A 27292-nucleotide genomic window follows, 5' to 3' on the forward strand; every position below is an offset into this window, starting at 1 on the left:
GGTCAAAGCGAGTCCCCCGCGCTTTGACGCCCGCGCTGTGGGCACCAAGAGCCTCCGAGCAACTCACGCGTTAAGAGCTGCCTCCGCGGCTGCTCCTCCGGGCTAAGCGCAGCTCCCCAAGCGGCTGGTAAGAGCCCGGCGCTGCCCCTTTCCGCTTCATGCTGGCTTCGGCGGCGAGACTCCACCTGGTTTGGTTTCACACCTGAGTCCCAAAGGGCGGCGGCGGGCAGGCCGATCATTTCCATTCGGGCCTACCTGCGGCTTAGAACCCCGTTGCCAGGGCCACCGAGGGCGGGTCAAAGGGGACCATTATGCAGGAAAGCGGCGGCCTGGCCTCAGGGCGCACAACCTAGGCGGGCGGTTTTCAGGGCCCCCTTCCTAGCTTCTTGGCCTGGAGCGCTCGCCACACCTTGTCCCCTTGGCTTATGTCAGAGTCAGGACTTCCAAACCCATGCAGGCCTGCACTTTCATTCGGGTAACACACAATATTCGTCCCTGGACTGAGTTGGTGAAAAAGATGACCAAATAATAATAAAGGACAGCTCGCTTTTGTGCCTTTCACAAGGCCTGCATTGTTTGTGTCCTCTCCAGCCTAGCACAGCATATCCACTGTGGTAGTTTGTGGTCTGTCTGGTGTTTGACATCCGTCATGGTGTTGTAAGCAGGCCTCTCGCAGTATCATTGGGGACTTGTCAGTAAATGGCTGTTTGCCAGAGTGTCTTAGGGCATATGCAGACCCTCTCCCTGCTGCCACACTGGGTTAGTTTGGCAACTGCGTTTAATGGATGGAAAAGGGCCTCCCCGCCTCCCCAGGGGCTGTAAGCTGTTGAGACACAGCATCATTTTACTCCCCAAAGGCTTGAGGCACACTAATGCATGTGGCACGTAAGAGGCCAACAAGATTTTTCAGGGTATAAGTTTTCAAGAGTCAAAGGTCTCCATGTATTGAAGACGGGAGCTTGGACAATTGAAAGCTTATACTCTGAAAAATCTTGTTGGTTTTTAAGGTGCCACTGGACTAAAATCCTGCTGTTCTACTGCAGATCTAAACCTACCTGATTCTCTCTCACTGTAGCATTCATAACAGCAATAATATTGTAGGTGATCACACTTTTTATTTATTTACATATTTATACCCCCCAAGCAACTTACATTGTTCTTTTCTTCTCCACTTCATCCTCACAACCACCTTAGGCAGTATATTAAGCTGAGAGAGTGTGTGATTTCCCCAAGGTCATCCAGAAAACTTCTATGGCAGAGTGGAGATTTGAACCTGAATCACAGAAACATAGAATCATAGAGCTAGAAAGGACCTCAAGGGACATCTAGTCCAACCCCCTGCACAATGCAGGAAATTCACAGCTATCCCCCTCCAACCTTCCCCAGTGACCCCTGCTCTATGCCCAGAGAAAGGCAAAAAAAAAATTGGCCTAGAGGAAAATTCCTTCTTGATCCCTAAGTAGTAATTGGAGTTATGCTGCGTACATAAGACAGGGCCACAACAGCCAACCACTGGCACAGAGCCAAGCTACAAGTGATGAATGACACAGGTTGGACACTTGTCAGCTTCCCTCAAGTTTTGATGGGAAATGTAGGCGTCCTGGTCTTGCAGCTTGTCTCTCCGACTGCTGTCCAATGGACTTTTCAACTGTCACTTGTTCAACATTCCGCCAAGCTGCCTACATTTCCCATCAAAACTTGAGGGAAGCTGACAAGTGTCCAACCTGTGTCATTCATCACTTGTAGTTTGGCTCTCATTCCTAAGTTCATACTGCATCATAGAATCAGCATTGCTGACAGATGGCCATCTAGTCTTTGCTTAAAAACCTCCAAAGGAGGTCCTCCAGATCTTAGTCCAACACGAACCACTACAACCATACCACAACCTTGCTGTGCTTGCTAAGCCACCTCATTATAATTTTGTAGTGAGATGAGTATGAATAAAATCACATTTAACACCTGTCATGAGAGAAGAACCTGGGGATTCTGATTGAGTCCTAAGCAGATAAGCAACAAGCTTGATACTATTTTAGGTCAATTATATTTATAAGTACAATACTTTACCAAAAGAATCTGTTAACTGATGAGATCAGGCTTGCCTGAGCTATCCAGGTTAGGGCATTATGATTGTAGGTAATATATATACTGAGTGTGTGTAAAGCACCAATAAGTTGCAGCCAGCTTTTGGCAACCTATAGGGTTTTCAGGGCAAGAAACGAACAGAGGTTGTTTGCCATTGCCTGCCTCTACATAGCATCTTCCTTAGTGGTCTCCCATCCAAGTACTAACCAGGGCCAATTTCCTAGCGTCTGGGATCTGATGGGATTAGGCTAGCCTGGGCAGTCCAGGTCAGGGTAAGGTTTTGGAATGTGTTCTTGAGTTCTAGCATTGGTTCCAGGGCCAGTTACAAGTTTTGGGGAGCTCTGGACAGAGAATGCACACCCCCCGCCCCCAGCCCAGTTCTGGGCTCCTCTTCTTGCCTTCCCACCCACATGCTCCCACCTGCCTGTGAATCCTTCCTTTGGCCACTTGCAGGCTCTCCCACCGCTTGTAGTCACAACTGCCCACACTGCCCGCATGCCCTTTCCCTGCATGGTGCTGGGTGGTGGGTGCCGCTAGCATTGCCACTGCCATGGCTACCGGGAATGCTGATGCTTTGTTCACCACCTATATGCCCTTCTGCAGCAGCACTGAGCATCATATGCAACTGGGAGCAGAGGTGACAAAGCACTCACAAGAGGGTGGTGGAAGGATATGAGTGTGAGTAAGGAATAAGCAGCAGTGGGGCCCACTCGAAGCCATTGGCCCCTGAAGCTGCCCCACCTTGCCATAGGATGGTGCCAGCCCTGATAGGCTCATACTGACATTACCTTACCAGAATCTTTCACATTGCCTTATACAATTGCTTAAAGTAGAAATGGCAGGGGTTGAACCTGGGACCTTCAATATGTGAAGCAGATGTTCTGCCCCTAACCTACAGCTCCACCTCATAAATATTAGTGTTGGTCTATGTCCTTTGGAGGCATCTTTGATACTTGAATGGGTTCCTTTTGAGTTTGCCATTTTCACTTCAGAGTTTCGCAAGTCACCCATCCCTCCCCTTCTTCCTGAAAAAGAACAAAAATTGGGCTGCTCTTTGTAAGCTGAAACCAGTTTTGTAAAAATACAAGAATTAATTTTTACAAACTAGTGTAACGATTCTACTCACGTCACCAAAAAGTGTTCATGATGCTTTACAGCCACCAGAGGGAGCTCAGAGAGCCCTTTCAATACTTTTTTTTTTTTACAGCATTTTGTTTTTAAGGATAGTTTTATCAGTGATTACATTTTTAGGGCTGTCATCTCCTCCAAGGCCTGGGAAGCAAACCCCTCTTATCATGTGTATTCGGACTGTGAAGGATATTGACGCATCTGACTACAACCAAAGAGGTATGCTATATTTTTCTCTTTGATCCTATTACAACATGTAAGTCCATTTTAATAAGAAGAAGCCCCACTAAGGAAATGTTACATTGGATTACTTTTCCTAGAAAAGACCTGCCAATTTAACTGTATGTTCACCAAGTCCTCTGGGCACATGCTGGTCTTATTGAAACACTATGCATCCCAGCCTGTTGTTGTCTTGATGGCACAGAGAAGTATAATGCACTCTGCTGTCACCCACTGCAAACCACATTCTCCCGGGCTTTGCTGCTGGTCAAGGGAGACCCAGCTCTGTTCCTGCATGGTAGTTCAGCCCTGGGTGGGATTGCTGGCTCCAGACGCCAGGCATAGTCTTGTACCTTTAAGAGTTGTGCAGCAGGCAGAAAGCTGCCAAAACAGCTTTCTGGTCATGTGGTTCGCTGAGAAAAGAAGCTACACCTGGTAGAATTTTCGCTTCCATGCCGCTCTTAAAGGCACAGAAGCCCTTAAGGGTCTGCGCTTTGTGGAAATAATCCTGAATGTAGCAGTTCTAAGAGATGGGACAGCAGCAGTGTCTGTGCCTCTCGTAAATTATAGCTTTTCAGCTCTGCAGAAGTCTTTCTTTTATTTTCCCTTACCTGAAATGAACTTTGGATAATCCCAGGCTGCCAGTCTGCAGTCATGGTCATACCTAGATGCTTGCTGCCTTAGACTAAGGATTGCCATCTTTTCTTGGTTGTATTTCTGTGCCTTTGACAATTATTGCATTAAGAAAAATTAGTGGCACCTTTAAAGAGGAGAAAATTTTTATTCCAGCATAAGTTTTTCTTGGACTGGAGCCCACTTCTCCAGATACAATGCAGTATTTCCTTGCCAAGCAGACTTTTTTTGTAGGAGGTATAAGAAGAATAACAGTAGGGACCAAGGGACGATGAAATGCAAAACGTTCAGGATGGAATGCAATTATGTAAAATCCAGATCTAATCAAGAAAAATACAGAGACCATTCACTAGTTTTGCTAAGCTGGTTAACACCCGTAATGCATACCACAGTATATAAACAAATGCATGGCTCACTTAGAACAGTGCTGTGGGCAAAGGGAAGAGGTGGACAAGGGGGTGAACACAGAAGGAGGTAGCCTCTTTGCCTCCAGAGTGAGTCCCCCAGATGGCTGCTGTACTGTGGGGTTTTGTGAGCCCCACCAAAGGAGTTTGTGGTAGGGCTACCATGTCCCCTGGTGGGCATGGGGGATCCCCCACTCCCAGCCTCTGCCCCCACTGCCACTTACCTGGCCAGAGGGGGGGGGGAAGGCTCGGGAGGCAAAAAACCTCCCAGACCAGTACTCAGCGAGCACGCTCCCGCTGACTGCAACGACATCACTTCCTTAAGTGACATAATTGCCCCCGGCAGTGGGCATGCTCCTGCCTTTCCCAGGGGCCTTACAGAAATGATGTCATCATGTCTGCTGGGAGCACGTTTTGCACACATGTGAAAAGAGTCAAGTAAGTGTCAGGTTCCCCCCCTCCTGCTGGGGGGGTAAGGGGATCTGGCAACCCTAGTTTGGGGGCCTGAGGTGCTTTTTGGCACTCCAAAGCCGGGACCGACCCTGCAGATCAACCCTGCTCCCAACTCAGACCAGTCCAACATCCAATCCTGGATAGTGGCGCTTATTTCTGACAGTCCTTGAGTGGAAAGTTTTTCCTTGCTTGCAGACAGTGCCCAAACCTGACACAGCTAATCAATCCCTGATCTAAAAGAACAACGGGCCACCTAACAGAAAAACATACCCAGGGATTAACCATGCAACAAACCAAAAATGCCAATTTTGGCCTTGTATAGACTCATACAACACTGGTACAGGACCTAATAATAGCAGTTATGCCATATTGGTTTTTTAAACCCTTCAGGACAACCCTTCAGGACTGCCCTTCAGGACAACTTAACGCCCACTCAGAACAGGTTACAAAGTATGCCATTATTATCCCCACAACAACAATCACGCTGTGAAGTGGGTGGGGCTGAGAGAGCTCTGAGAGAGAGGTGACTGCCCCAAGGTCACCCACCTGGCTTCAAGCGGAGGAGTGGGGAATCAAACCCGGTTCTCCAGATTAGATATTGGGTTCATCTTCCAATGTAATATGCCATCATGCGTGGTGAGCCAGTGTGGTGTAGTTGTTAAGACTGTTGGACTAAAATCTGGGAGACTCAGGTTCCAGTCTGTCATGGAAGCTTCCAGGTGACCTTGGGCCAGTTATACCTTCTCAGCCTAGCCTACCTCAAAGGGTTATTGTGAAGATAAAATGGAAGAGAGGAGAGCAAGGTCAACTGCTTTGGTTCTCCATTAGGGAGAAAAGTGGGATATAAATGATTTTTTTTAAAAAACCAGTGCCCTTCTGCTCTCTACAAAGGACAAACAGGTTAGTTCATATGTAACCATATGAACCATATGTAACCAGGGTTGGGGACAGAGGGTGGCGCTTGGGGGAGATCTATCGCCCCGTCACCCTTTGGTGTGCGGGGTTCCCCAAGGAGCGATACTCTCCCTGATGTTATTTAACATCTATATGCGCCCCATCACCCAGTTGGTGCGGATGTTTGGGCTGGGTTGTCATCAATACGCGGATGACACCCAACTTTTTCTGTTGATGGACGGCCGGCCAGACACGGCCCCAGACAATCTGGCCAGAGCTTTGGAGGCTGTGACAGCATGGTTGAAACAGAGCAGGCTGAAATTGAACCCAGTGAAGATGGAGGTCCTGCAGCTGGGACGGGGGCTGCTAGATGTTGGGATCCAGCTCCCTGACCTGGATGGGACACCACTGGCAACTTTGCCAGTGGTAAAGAGTCTGGGTGTGCTCCTGGATGCCTCCCTATCGATGGAGGCCCAGGTCACGGCGGTTGCCAAGTCTGCATTTTTCCATCTCCATCAGATCAGGCAACTTGCCCCCTATCTGACGCCCCAGGACCTGGCTACAGTGATCCATGCAACGGTCACCTCCAGGCTAGATTACTGTAACTCACTCTATGCTGGGCTACCCCTGGGCCTGATCCGGAAACTACAACTGGTCCAGAATGCGGCGGCACGGGTCCTGACTGGTATACCTTACCAGTCACACATCACACCTGTCCTGCGCCAGCTGCACTGGCTTCCGGTTGAATTCTGAATCAGGTTCAAAGTGTTGGTTCTTACCTTTAAAGCCCTGAGTGGGTTGGGACCGGCATATCTTCGGGACCGCCTCTCCCTGTATGTTCCCCGGAGATCGCTTCGATCAGTGAATAAATATTTACTTGTGGTCCCCGGCCCTAAGGAAGCCATGCCTCGCTTCAACCAGGGCCAGGGCCTTTTCAGTCCTGGCCCCAGCCTGGTGGAACGCTCTGTCAATGGAAACCCGGGCCCAGCGGGACATATTATCGTTCCACCGGGCCTGTAAGACAGAGCTGTTCCGCCAGGCGTTTGGTGATTGAAGGGGGCGGTGCCATGTCGGCCTCCCACCTTTGGGGTGGGGGAGGGTTCTCCCTGCCACTGCACTTTGTTAATTTGTTTTATTGTTTGTATATTGATTTTAGTTCTTGTTTTTATCGATTTTAACTGTTCACCGCCCAGAGCCCCTGGGGATGGGCGGTATATAAATTGAAATATAAATAAATAAATAAATAAATAAATAAAATAAAAGAGTACATAGACACAAATTTGACATTAAAATTGCAATATTCAGAAACCAATAAAGAGCATTTCAGTCTTCCAGGGCATCTGTTGTTTATCTAAAAATTTATTCTCTTTTAAAGAACTTTAAACTTCAAAAAACTTTAAAGAGAAAACCCAGTTTGAAAGTGCTGAATTAGAATTCATTAAGAAGTTTCATACTGTGAGAGGAATCCTTAGAGGGTTTACACAACACTTTACTCAGGTTGGGGTTTAATCTCAAGAGAGTGTTTTTAGGATTGCACTTTATCTCCCCGGTTGAAGAAGAACTTGGGATTTTGTACATGGAGGATAAAAGATCTGCCTAGTAAGGGGCTGCTGTATGCATCTGAAGAAGTGGGCTCTGGTCCACAAATGCTTATTCTGGAAATAACATGTTATCCATGTCACTTCAGTGAAATCTGAACTCAGGATTATTCTGCCTATTTTTAAAACTAGTTGTCCAGAAGAATCCAGGGGAAAAAATCCAAAATAAACTAAAAGTAACCTTTTAGTGAGAAAAGCCAGTTTTATGTAACTGGTATTTGGCTCCAATATTGCAAGAAGAAGTTTGAATGCTCGTAAGAATTTCATACAAAATAAATAACATTTGTTGTAAAATAGTTTTGGTAGGAATTAACAATTCGCTTAAACTAAGGCCCGCCTATTCCTGGAAGAGCGAGTGAGAGCTTTTGGCAGATACCCTGTCAAGAAGTTCCAGAATCTCAAAGGGGCGGCTTTTAGAAAGAACAAAATGTTCTTAATTTGTTGTCTTGAACTTGGATTCTCCTCATCACCAAAAGCTTCTTCAGCTCTTCCCTTAATGCTTTCATTTCACCTGCATCTAAACTTTACACACATCTAAACATGTATTAGTGTGAATGTAATAAACGTATTTACAAACGAGTTTCATTGTTTCCCTAGAGATGCCTAGAGAAATAATGTTAAAATATTAGCTGATAAGATAGACCAATGATCAAATAATGAGTGATTCTGCACATGTTGGATAATGCACTTCCAATCCTCTTTATAGATCATTTGGAACAGATTTTTTTGTGTGCGGAACAAAAAATCCACCTCAAACGATTGATAAAGTGCATTGAAAGTGCATTATCCAACGTGTGCGGAATCAGCCAATGTCAAATTTATACTAATGACAAATCCTCTGGGCATTCAGAGAATATCCAGTGAGTATCCTGTAGCAAACTTTTTGCCCTACATTTTCTCCATTTGAGTTTCTTTTAGCTCTAACACAAAACAATCACAGCTCATCTGTCCAGAGGATTTCAGTGTTGGCTCAAGGGAAATATATTAAACCTGTACTGCCACCCAGTGGGGAGCATGTAAGAAATACAAGAGGCAAAATGTGCCTCCAGAAAACTTCATTATATATATATATATTTATAATGTTGCAGATACATGCAAAATAAAGAAAAGGATAAGGAAAGAAGGAAAAGTAAACCTGACTATATAATATCCTCTGTAAGATTCAAACTAACTAGTGTTTTAAAAACATGGCTAGCCATAATTCAAAGTAAAAAAGAAATAGAAAATGGTTGATGGTGTAATATATCACACATTTACTTTTCCTCCACAGATCTGTAAAAAAAATAATGCAATGATGACTCGAATGCTGCTACTGCTGTTGCTTCTTGGGCCCCTTTGTTCGCCATCATCTCGACTTTCGGTATGTAGGATTCTGAAGCTTGTACAAGGGATTCAAGGGTCCATCTTTCGTTGTTTTTATTATCATAGCAGCTGAGGCTCTGAAAAGCTGTTTCCGACCTAGCTGTTTCCATGTGGGAACATATCTCTTGAAGATGCTCTTTAAAACTAGCCTTGAGGAGAGCAAGTTGTGCTATCCTTGGCATAGTCTGTTAGAGTAGTCCAGTTCTCTCCGAAACTCTGCTGCTTAGGAATAGAGATGGGCACGAACCAAAATACGAACCAAAATTAAGCACAAATATGAACCAAAATTAAGCACGGACCAGGCTGGTTCGTGGTTTGCGAACCACGGTTTGTCAGATCCCCCGCCACGAACTTATAGGCTGGTTCGTTTGGTTCGTTTTTTGGTTTGTCACTGCAGACAGCCTGGTGCCAATCAATCAGTTTCCTAGGCAACAGGGGGTGGACTTCCTGCAGATCTTCTGCTGACCCAGAAGTGAACTTCTGCTGGCCCGGAAGTGGTGATTTTCTGATCTGGCTGTGACGTTTTCACGAAACAAATGAGCCAGTTCGCAACCAGGGGCAGGTTTATGAAAGTTCATGGTTTGTGAAATTTGACAAACCACATGGTTTGGTTTTTTCCTGGTTCGTGCCCATCTCTACTTAGGAATAGAACCATACCAAGAATAACAATTGGGTTCCTGGCATGGAACCTTCATCACCACCAGTAATAGTAACAATAAATAATAATATAATCTCTGTCATTTTTTTACCTCACTCTTCCTCCAAGGAGCCCAAGGCAACACACATTATTCTCCCTTCCCCCATTTTTTCCTCACAACATTCTTCAGAAGCAGGTTAAGCTGAGAGAGAATGACTAACCCAAAGTCACCTAGTGAGCTTCCTAGTTGAGTGGGGATTTGAACACAAGTTCTTTGCACTCCTGGTCTGAAATTCTAACTGCTCCCACAGACAAGATCCTCAATCTTTGAAGCATCACCTTTCAACTCTAGTTAATGTAGATATTCCACAAGATGGGAAACTTGCCAAGGCCCAGACTAGTTTAGGAAACCACTCAGCTAAAAGCACCACTTTCATTGTGGCTTCTGAGCCTCTGGGAAGTGCTTTCATTTCAGGCCTGATGCTGACCAGGTCAGAGGAGTGGCATAATCAGCGTGTGATGCTTCCAGTCTGGCAAGGCCTTCTGTGGAATGGCAGCAGAAATCCTGCCCAGGGTGCAGTTCCCAGAAAATCTTGTTTGTGCCCTGGCTGTTCAGCCACCAAAGCTATTACTGAGTTGGATTACAGGAGGAGAAATTAGGAGTTTTGCTGATGGTGTTCCTGGCCACGGTACTAAAACAAAACCCAGAGCCAGATCACTTCAAATAAACATTTTATGTCTCCCTTTCAGGAAAAGCATGACTGTCTGTTAGATAACAGTAAGCTACGGCAGAGGTTAAAAATGCTTCAAGACTTATCCTATTTGTGTGAGATGCAGTTGAAGGATCTCTTGGGGAACAACTATCACAGGAAAAAGAGCAAGATATTCTCTGCCATGAGAACATGGCAGAATACACTTTTGCCTGCAACTAGTGGGAACCTCCTAGTCTATGACCAAGGTAAATTAGACATTTGGAACAACCTGTCTCTTGAGCGTATGGACACATGCCTTACCTGAGCAGTAAGAGGGGTTCTAGAGCTCAACCCCATTTGGAACTGTCCTCTAATTCTAGATTAGGAGTTTCCCAGGGAAACATCATGCTACAATCCTGATCCAAACAGGGCCGCTGTGGCATTTCTAACTTGAGTTCCCATGGGGAACATGCCATTGGCATCCTGCTGCAAGTCCCCATGGTGATAACGTGGTAGATGTAATGTGTAGTTTGGCTCTTGGGTATCAAGTCTCCAAAGAGCTGCTGCTAGTCAGAGAGACTCTTAGGCTCCTGTGGTGGCCTCACCTTGGGTCCTATTTTGCTAGAATGTGGCAGAGTTAGGAAGTGGCTTTGTAGAGGGTTGATTCCAATATTTTGTAGTTACGCCACTGCACTGATTGAAAAGATTACCGGGTTTCCGTCAGTGGCTATCTGTCCTTGAATTTCTCACTGACAATGAATCAACAAACCCAATAGGTCAAAATGTGGATTATTTTAAGGCATTAACTTTTTTTTGAGTCACTATTTAACAAATATTGTCAACTTTGAGTAATGTTAGGTTATATGAAGAAGTTTATCATGTTTATCTATTCTATATATTCATCACTTAAAGTTTAAAATTGAAATTGTTAATTGGTATAGAAAATAAGTTGGTTGGCTTATATGATTGTTTGTATTATATTAAAAAAATTGGAAAAAATAAATAAAATTGTAAATAAAAAAAAAGATTACTGGGTTCCGTCAGCATATTGGTGCTTTCTGTGCTCCGTCACCTCGTTCCATTATTCAGGGTCTTACATGCTGCTACCAGCTGCCTAGTCACACCAGACGCAGCTGCTGTGCTACCTTTGCATTGATTCAACACCTCCCACAGCAACCCTCTCGCCCCTTTGTATGTTGTTTTGCTTAGACTGTGCAATGGTACTTAACAGTGGCAAAACTGAAAGTGGCTACTACAGAGTTAAGCCTAGAGCAGACAGAGAACCTTTCCTTGTGTACTGTGACATGTCCGATGGGGAAGGGTGGACGGTGATTCAACGGCGCAGCAACGGCAAAGAGAATTTCTACAGGTATGTGGGTCTGATTGTAGGCAATAGGACTGGTCCGAAGGTAGTGGGTTATTTCAATTGATTGATTGATTGCAGCAGTGCTCATTTTGAGGGGGAACGCACAGGAACGCAGTTCCGGCAGTTCCCCAAAGGGGTCACATATCAGGTGGCCCCACCCACTGGACTCTTGGCCATTTTGGGCCTGTTTCGGCCTGGATTGGGCCTCTGATGGGTGGTGGATCATTCTCCCGCTTATCAGTGGCCTGATTCTGACCATTTTGGGCCCTTTTCCAGCCATTTTCAGCCCCTTTTTGCCATTTTGGGCCCAATTTCGGCTCTGAATGGCCAGGATTGGGTCTAAAACAGCCAGAATAGGTGATGTCAGGGGCTGTGGCATATGCAAATCAGTTATACTAATGACGCACTTCCGGTGATGGCAAGAGGCGTGGCATATGCTAATAAGTTCCTACAGCTCTTTTTCTACAAAATGACCCCTGGACTGCAGTCAATAGCTTACATGACGAGTTATGTCTATGTGAATTGGGTATGTTCAAGTGTACAGTTCATATTTTGTTGGTGTTTGTATGGCTTATGGCTTTGGCCGGAAAAACAATAAACATATTATTAGTTAATAGCTTACAGGGGATAGAAAGGGATCGAAATGCCTGTTCAGACAGGCATTTGAAAGTTTCCTAAAAAGTCATTTTTTTCCTGGTTCCAGAGGAGTTAGCCGTGTTAATCTGTAGTTGCAAAATAGTAAAAAGTCCAGTAGCACCTTTAAGACTAGCCAACTTTATTGAGGCATAAGCTTTCGAGAACCACAGCTCTCTTCATCAGATGCATATGATGAAGAGAGCTGTGGTTCTTGAAAGCTTATGCCTCAATAAAGTTGGTTAGTCTTAAAGGAGCAACTGGACTTTTTACAATTTTTTCCCTGTTAATGCCTTCTACCACTTTGGAAAGACGGTAATGCCTAATGGTACCAATCCTAAGGTTTCAAAATCACAGGAAGGAGGAGGGGAAATCTTTGCAGGTTAAGCAGAAAATGCTTGATACCGATGTATTGTGAGACTGGTAATTATTTCAGTTATGCACCTTGAAAGAGCAAAGCATATAATGCCCTCTTTCCTCTAGATGGAGAATAGGGACTCTTTCAAAGCTCCCTGAGCTTGTGCCTTTTACTTTCTCATAGAATATTTGCAACTTTCGTTTAGAGAGATATATGGATAGAAATAACAGTCTACTTAAGTAGCACAGAGCAGGCAAATAAGATGGCACAACCAACTTGGAGGCCCGCAGGAGGGTAGCAGCAGGGAATCCCACATTTTGTGGCTCCGTACTGATGTTTGTATGTGCGGCATCTCCTCCTTTCAGAAGATGGGCTGATTACAAACAAGGATTCGGACAGCTGCAGAACAAGGATGATGAATATTGGCTTGGGAATGATAAGATCTATGACCTGCTCATCAGAGGTGAGGACAGTCATTCTGTGTGCATGAGTCTTGTAAACCAGTTCTTCCCCAAATAAATCCTAAATCCCTCCCCTGTACTTTCTTGATCAAAATAGCCTTTCCCCTGAGTTATATTGTCGAAGGCTTTCACGGCCGGAGAACGATGGTTGTTGTGGATTTTCCGGGCTGTATAGCCGTGGTCTTGGCATTGTAGTGCGATTGTGTCCATTATATTATATGGAATTATATGGACTCTCTAAAATTCATAAGGATTCAGTCCCACTCCGACCCATCGTGAGTGCCATTGGTTCACCAACATATGAATTAGCAAAACATCTGGCCAATCTTCTACAGGACCACATCAGAAAAACCACGTCTTACATCAAAGATTCAGAACATTTCATCAACAAAATCAGTTCTCTGAAACTCAATCCACAGAACATACTCGTCAGTTTTGATGTTGTATCCCTATTTACCAAGGTTCTGGTAAAAGACACAATCGCACTTATTAATCAGATTTTTCCAGAGGATGTAACAGCCTTATTCCACCATTGTCTGACAACCAATTACTTCCAATGGGATAACGAATTCTATGAACAGATGGATGGGGTGGCCATGGGAAGCCCTCTCAGGCCAGTTATAGCAAACTTCTACATGGAACATTTTGAAAAAACAGCTCTAGAATCAGCACCCCACAAACCTACAGTCTGGTTCCGATTTGTGGATGATACCTTTATCATTTGGAGCCATGGTGAGGAAGAAAACAGAGTTGCGCTTACCGTAACTACTGTTCATTGACGTCTTCTGTGCAGACACACATGGGGACTGCGCCTGCGCAGGCCTGCCGACCGGATTTTTCTTTCTAGCAAACGTCCACTAGGGGGCGCACGTTCGACCCAATGCGCATGCGCGGCCGTTTCCCGCCCGAGCGACATTGGGCGACGTCGCCCCCTTTCCCCTCAGTTTCTCCTTTGCCGCCGAATGCCTTCACATTATCTGGAAGAACACAGCGGGGTAGGAGGGAGGGTTGTGTGTCTGCACAGAAGACGTCAATGAACAGTAATTACGGTAAGCGCAACTCTGTTTTCACTGTCCGTCTTCTGTGCAGCCCCACATGGGAGACTCACAAGCCACTTACCCAGGAGGTGGGCATGTGTTCTCACCGAAAAAGAGACTGAAGCACTGCTTGACCAACAGCAGCCTCTTTCCTTTCCCACACATCTAGTGCGCAATGTTTAGCGAACGTGTCAGAAGACGACCACGTTGCAGCCCTGCAGATGTCTTGCAAGGGCACGCCCCTAAGGAAGGCCGCCGAAGCAGCCTGTGCCCTGGTGGAATGAGCTTTTAGTTCCAAGGGGCAAGGTAACTGAGCATGCGAGTAGCAGGCCCTAACAGTCTGAGTAACCCAGCGAGAAATCGACTGGGCTGTAGCAGCCTTTCCCTTCCTGGGCCCATAATAGCACACAAACAGTTGTTTGGCACTCCTAAACTGTGACGTACGCTGGAGGTAAAATAAAATAGCCCTTCTCACATCCAAGGAATGTAAGGCCCTTTCAGAGCTACTGGAAGGGTCAGGAAAAAAGACAGGCAAGACAATGTCCTGCGAGGTGTGAAATTGAGTAGACACCTTGGGCCTAAAACGAAGGTCCGGCCTGAGAACCACCTTATTTTGATGGACCTTCAAAAAGGGAGAATCCCACCTCAGGGCAGCAAGCTCGCTAACCCTGCGGGCAGATGTAATGGCAATCAGGAAGGCCACTTTACAGGACAACCATTTTAAATCACAGGTAGCCAGTGGTTCGAAGGGTGATTTCATAAGTCCCGTCAGCACTACCTGCAGTGACCATTGGGGAACAATTTCCTTGACTTGTGGAAACATATTATACAACCCCTTCAAAAAAGACTTCGACAAACTGTGGGAGAACACTGTCTTCCCACCTATTTTAGGGTGGAAGGCTGAAATGGCAGCCAAATAGACTTTAATAGAGGAATTAGAGAGACCCCCATCCTTTAGGGACAGGAGGAACTCAAACACAGAAGACAACTGGCAATCCCAAACATTAACTTCGGTGTCAGCAGCCCAGGCCTCAAAATGCTTCCATTTAGCTGCGTATGACCTGCGAGTGGTGTCCCTACGGGCATTCAGCAAAATTTCAGTTACCCTGTCAGACATCCCCTCCGTCCCCGAATGTGCCAAGCAGTGAGGTTGAGTTTGGGTAGGTCGTGATACCAAACCCCTTTGTCGGACAGAAGGTCCGGGTTCAGTGCGAACCGATAATATGACCCCTGCGAAAGCTGCATGACATGTTGGAACCATGCTTGTCTGGGCCAGAAGGGGGCCACCAGAATTAAGTGCGGCCCATCCCTCTGGATTTTGCTGACGACCCGAGACGGCAGCGGGAACGGAGGGAAGGCATAAAACAGGTGCCCTGTCCAGCGTATCTGGAACGCGTCCCCTAGGGAATGGCGACCTAGCCCTCCCCTGGAGCAGAATCGTGGGGCCTTCTTGTTGGTCTCTGACGCAAAGAGGTCTACGTCTGGAAACCCCCAGTCCGAAAAGATGGAGTTCAGGTAATTGTCTGCTACGGTCCATTCGTAGCTGTCGAATCGCATCCGACTCAGCGTGTCCGCGACGACATTGGTGGTGCCAGGAATATGGACCGCCTGAATGAATATGCCTCTGTCCATGGCCCAGTTCCAGATCCGAACGGCCTCGTCGCAGAGGGCCTTGGATGTAGTTCCCCCCTGCTTGTTCAGGTAGAACATCGTGGTGCAATTGTCTGTGAGCACCTGAACTGCCTTCTGCTGCAGCGTGTCTGCGAAAGCGATAAGGGCATAACGGACCGCTCTCAATTCTAGCAGGTTAATATGATCTTTCCTTTCCTGCTCTGACCAAATCCCATGTGCCCTCAGGGCACCACACTGGGCTCCCCATCCTACCGTGGAGGCATCAGTCGAGATCGTGATCTCGGTTTGGATGGACCCAAAAGCAACACCCCCAAGGAGGTTAACCTCATCAAGCCACCATCGTAAGGCCCGGATAATCCCTCTGGGGATGGAATATCGTTTATTCTGGGACTCGTGTTCAAAATCATGAACCGATAGGAACCACAGCTGGAGAGGTCGCATGTGCAACCGGGCCATAGGGGTGACAGCTGTAGAAGAGGCCATGAGGCCCAGTAGCCTCTGGATGGCCGTTACGGATTGGAACCTGCACTTAGAAAAAAGGTTCACCATCCTGCCAATCTTTAAAGCACGCTCCCTGGGCAGAAAACCTCTGTTTACGCCACCGTCCAGTACCATACCGATAAACAGTATCCGTCTGGACGGGGTAAGGTTAGACTTTTGTAAGTTAACCAAAAGTCCTAATCTGGAGCAGGTGAGCATCACAGTATGAATCTGGGCCAGGAGTGCATTAGCAGAGGGTGCTGCTAGGAGCCAATCGTCAAGATAGGGGTAGATGGTACAACCCCGTTCCCTCAAATAAGCCACTACCACAGCCATACATTTAGAAAAAACTCGTGGGGCTGTTGAGAGGCCAAAGGGAAGTACCTGGTAATGGTAGGCCCTATTGTTACACAGGAACCTAAGGTATTTCCGATGATCAGGATGGATGGCAATATGGAAATATGCATCCTTGAGGTCCAGGACAGCGAACCACATGTCCTCAGGCATTAACTGGAGGACTGTGTTCAAGGTAAGCATCCTGAACCGCTTGACGAGAACGAATTTATTCAGTTCCCGGAGGTCTAAGATGGGTCGCACACCTCCATCCTTTTTGTCTACCAGGAACATCCTGGAGTAAAAACCTAAGAGGGGGTCCTGAGGGAGCACCTCCTTCACAGCCCCTTTCTCCAATAGCGCTATAACCTCAGCCTGTAAGCTATCAGAAGAGGATTGTAATAAGTGGTCAGGAAGAGACAACACTGGGTAAACATCAAACTGAATTTTATATCCAACTGTAACGATTTTAAGAACCCAACTATCGGACGTAATCTCCGCCCATGCAGAGGCAAACTGAGCCAATCTGTTCCCAAACACAACAGACTGTTCGAGCTCTAGTCAGAACTGCTTTGGCTACGTTGCTGACTCTTTGGCATCGTGGGCTTGCGGACCGCGACGAGGGCGGTAGGTAGGCCTCCGGCGCTGGTAAGAACTTGGTGGTTGGAATGGCCGGTAGGAACCATAGCGTGGATACGGCTGGTACCGGTGCTGTCGTCCACGATAACCCAGGGCAGGGCGATACTGGCCACGATTCTCGGTGGATGGCCTGGTCGGGAGAATGCCATAGGAGCGGGCTGTAATACGATCCTTGCGCTTCTGCGACAGGTAGTCATCTGTTTTGGTAGAAAACAGGGATTGCCCCTCAAACGGCAGGTTCTCCACCTTATTGTGTGTCTCCACCGGCAACGCAGTTGTGCGGAGCCACGAGTGCCGGCGCAGGACGACGGAAGATGCCAATGCTCTCGCAGAGGTGTCAACCGTGTCACGGCCCGCATTTATTTGTTGCCGAGACAGTCTCAGGGCCTCATCGAGGATCACCTTCGCCAACACTCTCTGGTCTGCTGGGAGTTTTTCCATGAAGGCCGCCATGCGGTTCCAAAGGAATATCTGATATGCCCCCATGATGGCTGAATAGTTGGAGATTTTCAGCGTCAGGGCAGCAGAAGAGTATAGCTTCTTGCCCAAAGAATCCAACTTTCTGCTCTCCTTGTCAATGGGCACCGCATAGGACCCCTGGCGTTGGCGGGTCTGCATTTCCTCCGTAATGAGGGAAGAGGGGGGCGGATGTGCAAAGAGGTATGCACAAACATCATCCCGTGTCTTGTACAGGGCCTCCAGCTTGCGGGACGTCGGGTACACAGAGGCAGGCTTCTCACAGATGTCATGGATGATCTCCACCAAGCCTTCAGTGAATGGGAAGGCAATAGTTGGAGGGTTCCCGGACTGGACATATTGAAGAATTTTGTCCTTTGGCTTAGGATCTACGGCTGATATCTCGATGTCGAGAGAACGGGCCATCCTGACCATCTGTTCAGAGTAGAGTCGGTAGTCCTCAGACGGCGACACACGACCGGTCCCAATGATGATGTCATCTGGAGATGGGTCAGATGGAGGACTGGGACTCGGGCCCTGGTAGGGTTCAGCAGGATGGTAAGGTGAACCGTGTCTGGGAGAACCATAGTGGGAGAACTCACTTCGAGTGTCACCCCAATACTCCCTGCCAAATGATGGAGAGCTGGCATACAGGGAACCCTCTCTGTCAAATGCAGCCCACGGTAGGTGGTAACGCCAGTCCCCACGGTCCGCATAATCACCCGCATGCCACTGCTGGGCCAGAGGTGGCGCGTCGGGCAGATCACCATCATCATCAGACGAGTGGTGCAGCGGAGGCGACAGGTGCGGCGACGGAGTCAAAGGCCTCTCCCAGAGGACCTCATCTGTTTGGACCGAAGCCGATTGACTGTGTTTCGACTTCTTCTTGGACTTCTTGCCGCCCTTGTCGGCCGAAGCCGGATCCGAGCTTCGGTCCCTGCCAATCGAATCCGATGTCTTCGGATCTGACCGAGCGCCCGTCTTAGGAGCGAGGCCGGTGCGCGCCGACTCAGCAGGCTTCGGAACCGATGGAGTCGGAGCCGATGGCGGAGCCGACGGCTTGGGAACCGACCCAGCCGGGATGTTCGGTTCCGATGACGATCTCGGCACCTTCGGAGCCGGCATGAAGGTCGGTTCCGACCTCGACGGGGACCTGGAACGGTGACGCTTCCGAGTCGGATCCGACGTTGGCGCCAAGGGCTTGCAAACCGACGCGGAACTCGCAGCCCCCTTCGGATCCGGGGTTAACTGCCGGGCTTGGCGGCGATCCGGGGAGCGGGAACGCGAAGCGGACGCGGCCTTTTGAGATCCCATCTCCGGGGGGGTGTCACCCGTCCCACCAGCCGGTGGCGGCCCCTCCGGGGTAACGGGAGCCCCCGAAACCCGCATCGCCCGTCTCCACAGCAAGGCGTTCAGCCTATTAGCCCTCTCAGCCCTGGCCTTCGGGGTGAACCGTTGGCAGTGCTCACACTTTCCGACGATGTGCCCCTCGCCCAGACACTCGAGGCAAACAGAGTGACCGTCATCTTAGTGGAGCAGTTGGAGCAGCGCTTGAACAGCGACTTCTCCGACATCTTCGGTCTTCACAGGATCCTCACAGGAAAAGTTTCCTCACAGCGGACAGCTAGATCTCTACCGGTCGGCGGCAAAGAAGAAACTGAGGAGAGAGGGGGCGACGTCGCCCAATGTCGCTCGGGCGGGAAATGGCCGCGCATGCACATTGGGTCGAACGTGCGCCCCCTAGTGGACGTTTGCTAGAAAGAAAAATCCGGTCGGCAGGCCTGCGCAGGCGCAGTCCCCATGTGGGGCTGCACAGAAGACGGACAGTGAATTGATGGAGTTTTTAAACCACCTCAACAATATCCACCTGAACATACAATTCACCATGGAGAAAGAAACCGAGGGTAAACTTCCATTTCTAGATACCTTGGTCATCTGCAAAGCAAACTTTCAGTTAGGTCACAAGGTCTACAGGAAACCAACTCACACGGATTGGTACTTACACAAAAACTCCAATCACCACCCTCGACAGAAAAGAGGCATAATAAAAACATTAGTAGACCGTGCAAGACGGATATGTGAACCACACTTTCTCAACGAGGAAATTAATCATCTAAACCACGCACTTCAAGCAAATGGCTACTCCAGAAATGAAATCAGAAGAGTGAGTAAACCAAGCATAAATCAAACAACTAAGGAAAAACAGTCTCCCACAGGAAAAGTGTTTTTGCCATATATCAAAGGAATCACTGATCAGATGGGAAAGCTTATGAAAAAGTACAGGTTACAAACAGTATTCAGACCCACCAGAAAAATACAACAGATGCTACGTTCAGCAAAAGACAGTAGAGACCCCCTCACCTCTGCAGGAGTATACCGTATACCCTGCAGCTGTGGACAAGTTTACATCGGGACCACAAAGTGTAGCATCCAGACAAGAATAAAAGAACATGAAAGACACTGCAGACTTGGCCATCCTGAAAAATCAGCAGTGGCTGAACATAGCCTAACTCAAACAGGATACAGTATCCTATTCCAGGACACTAAAATACTTGACAACACTTCCAACTACTTTGTCAGACTACACAGGGAAGCCATTGAAATTCATAAGCATAAGCACAATTTCAACAGGAAAGAAGAGACTTTAAGAATGAATAGAGCATGGTTTCCAGTCCTGAAAAACACCAGGCTAACAAAACACTCTATACCCGACAATAGCCCTGAAGAGAAGATTAGCACATCAAGCACCAATCCATATGCAAAAGAACCTCCTCAGGATACAGTGAAGCCTCCCGCCATTAGCATTCCACACCCTGGGAAACTCTTTCAGGATGACTCAGCTCAACCCCAACCCTCCTGAGTAGATATAAATGACCTGCCAACATCTTTTCCACACTGTGACACTGAGAGATCTCTGTCTTTTGGTGCTACACCTCTGAAGATGCCAGCCACAGCTGCTGGCGAAATGTCAGGAACTACAATGCCAAGACCACAGCTATACAGCCCGGAAAATCCACAACAACCATCGTTTCCCCTGAGTTGCTTTTCTCCGTATGTGTAATTTGGTAACAGCGCACAAGAGGCACACAGGTTCCTCTCCATTCCTGCAGCCCTGGAAAGACCATTCCTGGGACTGAATGCTCTGTGTAGAGGAACAGGCATACCAGTTGGTGGGCTGGAGAGGGCAGGGGTGAAGGGATGGAATCAAGTAGAGCTGGAGCTGCCGAAGAGGAAGGGGAACCTATTTCACCCCTTTGTCCTGCCTCATTCCAGGCTCCCCAACACGAGTGTTCCTCTGCATGGGTTATGCTATCTTTTACAGTGACAAGAGGGGAGTTGTAAGAACAGAAAGGAAAGTAGGAAAATTCTGTGTTCTATGCACAGAATGGTGGGATTAAGGTCGCTCATGTAATATGCATGTTTAAGGAATCTGGGTGCTCCAAAAAATCCATTCATTTAATTTGTGATACCCCAACACGGGGTTCTGGTCCGTTTCTAACATAACACTTCATATTTCAGGGGAAACGTCCTTGAAAATTGACCTGATGGACTGGAAGGGGGAGAGAAGATACGCAATTTATGACAATTTCCAAATCCAGAATGGGAAGGTGGGTAAATCTATTTTAGGAGCAGTGAAAGAGATGTATGTGTCTGTTTGCTAACTGGAATAGATGCTGGGAGAGGATCTACTGGTGTTGGGTCGATGTCCCAGGAAGTCATACGATAGATTAAAGAGAAACATTTAAACGTAAGGACCTCATGGATACAAGAACAAAAGCTTCCAAGCAGGCATCACTAATGCGGCTGGAGATCAGAAGGAAGGTTGAAACTAGTAAAAGTATTAACTGATGGGACAATACTTCTAAGTCAATAAATGCAACCCAAAAGAGTTTCAAAGGTGAACTGTGATAAATATATCAAGAAATAAATCACCAACATTTTAATCTTAATATGGGTCCACTGGAGGCAGGAAAGGTTCCTTTCCATAAAACTTTGGAATTAGATTTTTCCTTAAGCCCATGTTATAAGAGTAACAGTAGAATCCTAAGCAGAAGTCAATGGACTGCCGTAGATTATTTACATGCAAGGCAATGCAATAGGCATTAATTAAAAAGGTATCTGCATGATATCTTTGTGGATCGTTCCTTTTTTTGACTCTGAAACTGATCGACTTCTCTCATGATTAAGGCACACTACATTCCAGTACTCTCCTAAGGGTACAAACGAGTCCAGAAGGTTAATCATCATAGGGTATTTCTTTTCTATTTGCAGTTTATCAAGGCCACTGGCGTCTTTTTGTTCATACGCATAAGAACATGAACTAACACTGGCTTCTTTCAACTTCCATACAGTTCAATCCATGGATCCTTTTTTATATATCTGAATAAGGGAGCTTTGACTCACAAAAGCTTATACACTAAAAATCTTGATGGTCTCTAAGGTGCCACAGGACTGAAATTCTGCTGTTCTTGATCCTTACTTGTGTGCCTATTATATAGGGATATTGTAAGCAGAGGAAGGCTGCTTTAGAATAAAATCCACACGAGGCTTGCTGCTTTAGGAAAGAAATTGGTACTCATTATTGTTAGAGAAATCCATACTAGATTGGAGAGACACCGCCATGTTGCTCTCTTGGAGACTGCAGAGAGAAAACGAAGGAGACAGCCAGAAGGAAGGAAATTCTCTGAGAATAGCAATCTGGGAAACGAGACAGCAGCAGAACAGGAAGGAAACGATACAGAAGGATCTGACCTGTCAACTTTACTAGCTGTACTACCCCTTCTATAGTACTGGTGTATTTGGTACAAAGAGATGTTGCGCTGTCCGTCTCTTCATAGAAGACAAATTTAACGGGGGGATAAAAATCAACCACAGGTCTCTGAGGAAGAAATTTAAATATCAGGGAATGAGTACCTCATTACATTTGTGAATTTAGCTATTAAAGTGAGATGTTGCCAAGTTAATAATTAAATTATTTCAGTGGTGATTTTACTGGTGATCTGACTCAGAGCCAAGCTACAAGTGACGCCTGACACAGGTTGGACACTTGTCAGCTACCCTCAAGTTTTGATGGGAAATGTAGGCATTCTGGTCTTGCAGCTGTAATGGAGAGCCAAGCTGTAAAACCAGGATGCCTACATTTCTCATCAAAACTTGAGGGAAGTAGACAAGTGTTCAACCTGTGTCAGGCGTCACTTGTAGCTTGGCTCTCATTTTATGGATGCTGAATCAATAAATCTATCTGAGTGAAAAGAACAGCTACTTGGAAGTTTGAACCTGGAGGCTGCTCAGAGCCCAAGGAAGGTCTGCTTCCTTGTGGATAGGCACCGAGGCTATTTGAGGATTTGGTGACCTTCTATGGTGACAAGAACAACACTTCTATGGTGACAAGAACAACCTCCTATATGTGCAGGTGATCTGGGCCGTATAATTAGTTACTCATACCTGGCCCTTCCTGACATCTCTTTTTCATGACTCTCCTTGTAGAGTAAGTACAGGGTATGGTTTGGCACCTTCTCCGGGACTGCTGGGGATGCTTTATCTGGAGGAGGCAGCTATGAACAGCAGTGGTCTGCCTCGCTCAAGGGAATGAGGTTCTCTACCTCCGACAAGGACCATGACCGGTTCCTGACGGGCAACTGCGCCGAAGAGAACAAAAGCGGCTGGTGGTTTAATAGGTGAGTTGACTTGTCACTCTGAGCAGGGCAGGACGAGCAGGCCCTAGAAGCTGAACCAATGCACATCCTCCTTTTTATAGCTTCTCCAAATGTGGAAGTTGGGAATTCTGGATGTCAAGATCCGTCTGATGCGTATATTGATACTTCCTGTTTGCCTGTTGAAAGCAAACACAGAAGTCACTTCCACATTTGCAGGAAAGGAAAGCAAGAACCCTTCACCATTTATTCACGAGGGCTGACATGCAACAAAACCAAGGCGCTACTGGTATGTGTGAGTGGGGGAGGTCCAACTCAGGAATGGGGATATCTCGTGTTCTGGATGGGGTCACACAACCTAAAGGAGCAAGTTCACAACTTGGGGATGCTGCCGGACCTGGGCTCCCTGTTGGATGAACAGGTGGCAGTGGTGGCCAGGGGTGCCTTCCACCAGCTTTGGCTGGTGAGCCAACTGCAGCCATTTCTGTGCAGGAAAGATTTTGCCACTGTGGTACATGCCCTGGTAACATCTAGATTATATTACTACAATCCACTGTATGTGGGGGTGCCCTTGAAGACTGCCCAGAAGCTAAAGTTTGTACAGAATACGGAATGAAATCTGCAGGGACCATAATACAACAATCTTGTTTTATCTATGCTGGCTCCCAATTTGTTTCCAGGCTCAATTCAAGGTGCTGTTGTTTAAAGCCTTAGATGGCTTAGGACAAACATACTTATTTATTGCATTTCTAGGTTTCCCTCCCTGTCAGACGGGCTCAGGGTGGTGTATACTTAGGTATACTAAGTATTATACTTCAAGTATAATAGGTATACTTGAAATATACCTATTCCCATATGAACCTACTTGATCACTCTGGTCATCTTCAGAGGCCTTGTTTCATGTGCCCATCTGAGGCAAGATGGTCGGCAATCTGTGAAAGGGCCTTCTTAGTTGTGGCACCAAAACATTGGAACTCTTTTCCCAGGGAGATTGGTCTTCTCTATTGGTTCTCTTCCCCCAGCAGCTGAAGTGTTTTGTTTTGTTTGCCATTCCCTCAGCAACTCTTATTAGCCCTTCTTGTTTCTGTGTTTTTATGTGTTTATTTATGTATTTATATTCGATTTTGTTTTAAATATTTTACATTTTTGTATTTTAAGTGCTTTAAAATGTCTTATACGTTTTAAGGTTTTGTTTTAATGTTTGTCACCTTAAGAGTAGAAAGGCAGCATAGAAAAGTAATAAATACATTAACAGCATTTTTAGAAGAAACACTTGTCACTTCAAGAGATGGGAAAGTGAACATTTGAACTGTGCTTCATTAAAAGGATGTGTACAAACATGTCTACTTAAGATGAACAGGGTGTAGCATGCTTTCTTCCGTAGGCAGGTTAACTCATTATTACTTTTAATCCTTACCTTTTCCCAGATTGGCAGATGACTTGTAAATGCTATGAGCTTTACCATATCTTAAATCATTGCAGCAAATTAGTTGACAAACAGTATGATAGTTCCAATTTAGAACTTTTCATTCTGTTCCCCAGTATGAAAAGGTAAAGGTAGTCCCCCGTGCAAGCACCGAGTCATTACTGACCCATGGGGAGAAGTCACATCACGACATTTTCTGGGCAGACTTTTGTTACGGCGTGGTTTGCCATTGCCTTCCCCAGTCATCTACACTTTATCTCCAAGAAACTGGGTACTCATTTTACTGACCTCAGAAGACCCCAGTATGAGTCTTCCTCTTAAAACAAAAGCAACATACACAACACCACCTGTATTTTTGAGGTATGCTAAATTGTCAAGAAGGTTCTTTATGGGCCAATATAAATGTCACTCCAAAATGACAGCTATATATGGCTTTATCATGCAGGTCATTAAAGTTTTCCATAGAGACTTTTTGCATTACGTTTCTGAGCGAGAGCAGAAGCAAACGTACATACAAAGGCTGAAGTCTGAACAAGTATCCATGATTTTATGTATCTGTGCTCAATTTTTGCCCTTTGTTAACACCATTTTTTTACCTCTCCTTTTACATGTCCACAAGATGCCATGCAGCAAATCTCAACGGACAATACTACAAGGATGGGGAATATACCGGTTCCTTTGACAATGGAGTGGTTTGGGCAACGTGGCGAGGATTTTGGTATTCTCTCAAATATACAGCCATGAAGATCAGGCTCCTGTCTGACGTGGAGAGCGGAGATGGTGAACACTAAGATGATCCGAGCATGCGTCTCAAAGTGAATATATATAATAGTGCAAATAAACCCTTTTAGGAATGATACACATTCCTCAGATTTAAAATCAGTTCCATTGCAAGCAATAGAACTGGAGCAACACCAGTTCAGCAGCAGCTTCTAAATTTTTGCAGTGAACACACCATGAACTATGGTGCAATTCCCATGCTGTATTCTGCTTTGGGCTTCCCATAGCAATAGGATATCTGTATCTGCTACTTGGCAAGGCAAAGAATTACAGAGATGGAGACCAGTGGGTACAAGTTCCTTGGGGTGGGGTGGGGTGGGGAATGAGACTGTCAGCCAGCCAGGACTAAGAAGGAAGGTGTTGCTCAGTTTACCCAGAGTAATGCTTAAAACAATACCCCGACTTGTTCGCAATTACAGTAAGAAAAAAAATGCATTATCCTGCAAAAATTAAGTAGGAAAATGTTGTAACCTATCCAGTGTAGGGATCAAATCTGCAAGAATTATCTATTCTTTTTTCTAATTAAAAAAAGAAAGGGGCTGGTACTGTTTACCACCTTGGGGCCCAAGCCTACCCACCCAAAGAGGTGCTGGTACTACAGAAAGGGGGGGCTGAGAATTATATAATCCATTGTTTACTGGATGGTGTGAAACCCCCCCTCACCCCACAAATAAAACCATTTCCACCAAAAAGAAGCTGTTTGCATACCAGTCTTTTTTTTTTTTAAATGTTGTATTGGAGCCAAGCTACAAGTGACGCCTTACCCAGGTTGGACTCTTGTCAGCTTCCCTCAAGTTTTGATGGGAAATGTAGGCGTCCTGGTTTTACAGCTTGGCTCTCCATTACAGCTGCAAGACCAGGATGCCTACATTTCCCATCAAAACTTGAGGGAAGCTGACAAGTGTCCAACCTGTGTCAGGCATCACTTGTGGCTTAGCTCTTGGAGTCCTTCCCATAATACACCTTTTTGGCTCTGGTGGCTTTCTTGACTGTGGAGGGGAAAGAAAAATCAAAATGGGGAATCTAATCAAAGCAGAAGACAGTCTATTATCTCAAAAGCTTAATATTTTCTTTTGAGTAAATCAAAGCACAATTTTTAAAAATGGGAGCTGTAGTGATTCTAACAAAGGTCTGCACATTGTTGTTGGGGGTGGGGATTGGCATGTTTCAATATAGCACATGGACCATCTGTCACCTGAGCCCTTTCCTTTAAAAAAGGTACAAATAGCTGTACCCCTTTAGGAGAAAATGAAATGCATATTCATAATCCCAAATTTAATGAAATTAAGGAAGAAGCAACAATATTTGTATGAGGAAATGTACTTACTGTAAAAAGTTCCTTTATTTTTGTATCAATATTTTTTAACCCATGTAGTATAAAATACTTTGTAAACTATTTGTCTGTGTATCTCTTTTTCATTTACACCTTAAGAGAAGTGTCTTATAGAGGAGCAAACATCTGGAGCACTTTGGTCATCAGTCATGGGAGAAAAGAAGTCCAAAATTGTAATCCAAACAGAATTTTGAACTGGGACTTCAGTAGCAGCCTTTGAGCGTCTGGAAGGAATACATTGCCCTGTAAAGTCCTGAAGGTGGTTCTCCAGTCTGAAGATAAATCAAGATGGGAAGCCACGTTAGTCTATCTGTAGCAGTGGAAAAGAGCAAGAGTCCAGTAGCATCTATAAGACTAACAAATTTTGTGGTAGGGTATGAGCTTTCATGAGTCACAGCTCACATCTTCAGAAGCTGAAGATACACTTCTTTAGAAGCGCACCTGAAGTGAGCTGACTCACAAAAGCTCATACCCTACCACAAATTTTGCTAGTCTTATAGGTGCCACTGGATTCTTGCTCTTCCACTGCTCCAGTCTGAAGGAGAGGGCTAATCTGTACTTGGAAGTAGCAGGGCTTTTTTCTGGGAAAAGAGGTGGTGGAA

At 46.1% G+C, this 27292-nt stretch overlaps 2 protein-coding genes across 2 annotated transcripts in view; one reads left to right on the plus strand and one right to left on the minus strand.

The window, feature by feature from the left end:
* LOC129338339 (phosphatidylinositol 3,4,5-trisphosphate 3-phosphatase TPTE2-like) overlaps nt 1–186 on the minus strand; it is a 36084-nt gene extending 35898 nt beyond the window's left edge. Inside the window, exon 1 of the mRNA XM_054992492.1 lies at nt 68–186. The gene's annotated coding sequence lies outside the window, so the exon portion shown is untranslated. The remainder of the gene's footprint in view (nt 1–67) is intronic.
* LOC129338351 (fibrinogen-like protein 1) lies at nt 24–26753 on the plus strand. The gene is made up of 9 exons (XM_054992503.1): nt 24–127; nt 3334–3429; nt 8682–8771; nt 10161–10368; nt 11312–11471; nt 12825–12922; nt 21017–21105; nt 22985–23175; nt 25197–26753. Exons 3-9 carry the CDS (start codon nt 8703–8705, stop codon nt 25366–25368), a joined length of 987 nt encoding a protein of 328 aa, XP_054848478.1. The 5' UTR covers nt 24–127; nt 3334–3429; nt 8682–8702; the 3' UTR covers nt 25369–26753.
* The last annotated feature ends 539 nt before the right edge of the window (nt 26754–27292 follow it).

Source organism: Eublepharis macularius, chromosome 1 (assembly GCF_028583425.1).
Source record: "Eublepharis macularius isolate TG4126 chromosome 1, MPM_Emac_v1.0, whole genome shotgun sequence".
Classification (NCBI taxonomy): Eukaryota; Metazoa; Chordata; class Lepidosauria; order Squamata; family Eublepharidae; genus Eublepharis; species Eublepharis macularius.

Coding starts and splice junctions, on each gene's coding strand:
- LOC129338351 (XM_054992503.1), top strand. CDS start 8,703: ATGATGACTCGAATGCTGCTACTGCTGTTGCTTCTTGGGCCCCTTTGT. Junction 11,472..12,824: donor GGCAAAGAGAATTTCTACAG/GTATGTGGGTCT, acceptor TCCTCCTTTCAG/AAGATGGGCTGATTACAAAC. Junction 21,106..22,984: donor TCCAAATCCAGAATGGGAAG/GTGGGTAAATCT, acceptor CTCTCCTTGTAG/AGTAAGTACAGGGTATGGTT.